A 2,254-nucleotide genomic window follows, 5' to 3' on the forward strand; every position below is an offset into this window, starting at 1 on the left:
TGTGTATTATGCAGACATAATTTCCCATAAGAAAGCTATAAATGGCAGGTTAGCACATCCCTGGACTCTCCTCTTATAGACCTGTACAAAGCATACAGGAGAAGGACTAAGAGGCATGCTCAAACCTTTGCTAAGGGGATCAGCTACTCCTGGTGGGAGATCATAAATTGAATAACTTTGAATCTCAAAAGATTCAAAGTTAGTTCTGCGACACTGAATGTAAACACTAGTTTACTAATTAAGACTCTCAAGGCACAGATCCAGCAGGGCGGAAATCATAAAGAAGAGGATAACTTTCCTTTATCCTAATGAATTTTCTCACTTGAATGAGGCAATGCTTTGAAGACATATATAAGCTTGTATGTGTAAATAAATTTGTCAAGAAATTCTCAACCAGTAATTTCCTATGTGACTGTTGTAGGAGTTCATAAACACATTTATTCTGATGTCCAGAACATTATTTATTTTTTGGGTACTTGGCCCTGTAATTACAGAAGGAATGAAAGCTCTGAGAGCTTCAAAAGCAAAGAGGGCTCCAGGTGAATGATGGTAAGCACAGAATCATATTTGTTTTATGTTCCTTGAATTCCAAAGGTATATAAATTATGAATACTGCATAAAAGTTTTTACATATTTCTCCTTTTTAGTTTTATTAGTTATTAAAGAATAAAGAAAGAGATAGAATTGCATTAAACACTGGGATGTTTATCTGTCTGTTTTCTGGACAGATACATATAGCGTATGTATGTTAAAAAGGAAATAGGTACTCTTCAGAAATCAATTTGAGTAGTTGGGAAGCTTTGTGTGGTTTGTCATGTATTCCCTCAACCCAAGCTTATAAAGCAATAATATTAGTTTATCCCTCTGCAGCCTAAGATGACTTGCTTGATAGTGTCATCTTCTATTCTTACAGATGCCACCCATGAAGCAAATGGCTACAGAAAATTACTCCTCAGTGTCTGAATTTATTCTTATGGGACTAACAGATGAACCTGAACTCCAGTTGCCTCTGTTTTTCCTGTTCTTGGTGAACTATACAGCCATAGTGGTGGGTAATTTGAGCTTAATGAGTCTTATCTTCCTGAATTCACATCTTCACACTCCCATGTATTTTTTCCTTTTCAATCTATCCTTCATTGAGTTTTGTTATTCGTGTGTTTTTACACCCAAAATGCTAGTTAGTTTTGTTTCAGAGAAGAATATCATCCCTTTTACAGGATGCATGACTCAGCTGTTTTTCTTCTGCTTTTTTGTCAACTCTGAAAGTTATGTGCTGACAGTCATGGCCTATGATCGTTATGTGGCCATCTGTAAGCCTTTACTGTACCAGGCTATCATGTTGCCTAGGATCTGTTGTCTGCTGATGTTTGGTTCATATTTGATAGGGTTTCTTACTGCCATGGTACTCACAGGCTTAATGATTAGGCTTAACTTTTGTAAAAACAACATCATTAATCATTACATGTGTGACATCTTCCCTGTCCTTCTTATTTCCTGCAGTAACACTTATGTTAATGAACTTGTGAGTACAGCTGTGGTGGGCACAGCTATCATTTTATGTTGCCTCATTATCTTTATGTCATATGCTATGATCCTTTTCAATATCATTCATATGTCATCAGGTAAGGGCTGGTCCAAGGCCTTAGGCACTTGTGGCTCTCACATCATAACTGTTAGTCTCTTCTATGGATCTGGGCTGCTTGCTTATGTCAAGCCATCATCTGCTGAGACTGTTGGCCAGGGAAAATTTTTCTCAGTGTTTTATACATTTTTGGTGCCCGTACTGAATCCTCTCATTTACAGTCTCCGGAACAAAGATGTTCAAGTTGCTGTGAAGAAAACCTTCAAGAGAATCACAAGTTAATTAAATCCATGACACTTCCCATAGCCCTGTCCCCACTTTGTGTGTGTGTGTGTGTGTGTTACATTGCCTGCCTTCCATTATTTTTCCTTCTCCTCTTATAACTATACCATCAACAAAATTTCTACTATCCTACTTTTCTCTTCAACATGAATTGCAAATCTGTGTATGCTTGCTTTGAGGCTTGATACCCTTAGAATCAAACTTGTGTTAATTACCTATAACAGACTAAGGCCCTGCTGTGCTACACAAACTCATCTATGTATTTTTATTTTATTTATTTATTTGTTTGTTTGTTTATTTGGTCTTTTGAGACAGGGTTTCTGTGTGTTGTTCTGGAGTGAGTCTTTGATATAGCTCTTCTAGACCAGAATGGCCTCGAACTCACAGAGA

The 2,254-nt window shown here is 37.1% G+C and overlaps 1 protein-coding gene across 1 annotated transcript; it reads left to right on the plus strand.

Moving 5' to 3' along the window:
• Positions 1–907: 907 nt before the first annotated feature.
• On the plus strand, positions 908–1,864 carry LOC102001427 (olfactory receptor 143-like). The gene has a single exon (XM_005347077.2). It carries the CDS (start codon positions 914–916, stop codon positions 1,862–1,864), a length of 951 nt encoding a protein of 316 aa, XP_005347134.1. The 5' UTR covers positions 908–913.
• Positions 1,865–2,254: the final 390 nt, after the last annotated feature.

The sequence above is a fragment of the Microtus ochrogaster genome, chromosome 5, assembly GCF_000317375.1.
Source record: "Microtus ochrogaster isolate Prairie Vole_2 chromosome 5, MicOch1.0, whole genome shotgun sequence".
Lineage (NCBI taxonomy): Eukaryota > Metazoa > Chordata > Mammalia > Rodentia > Cricetidae > Microtus > Microtus ochrogaster.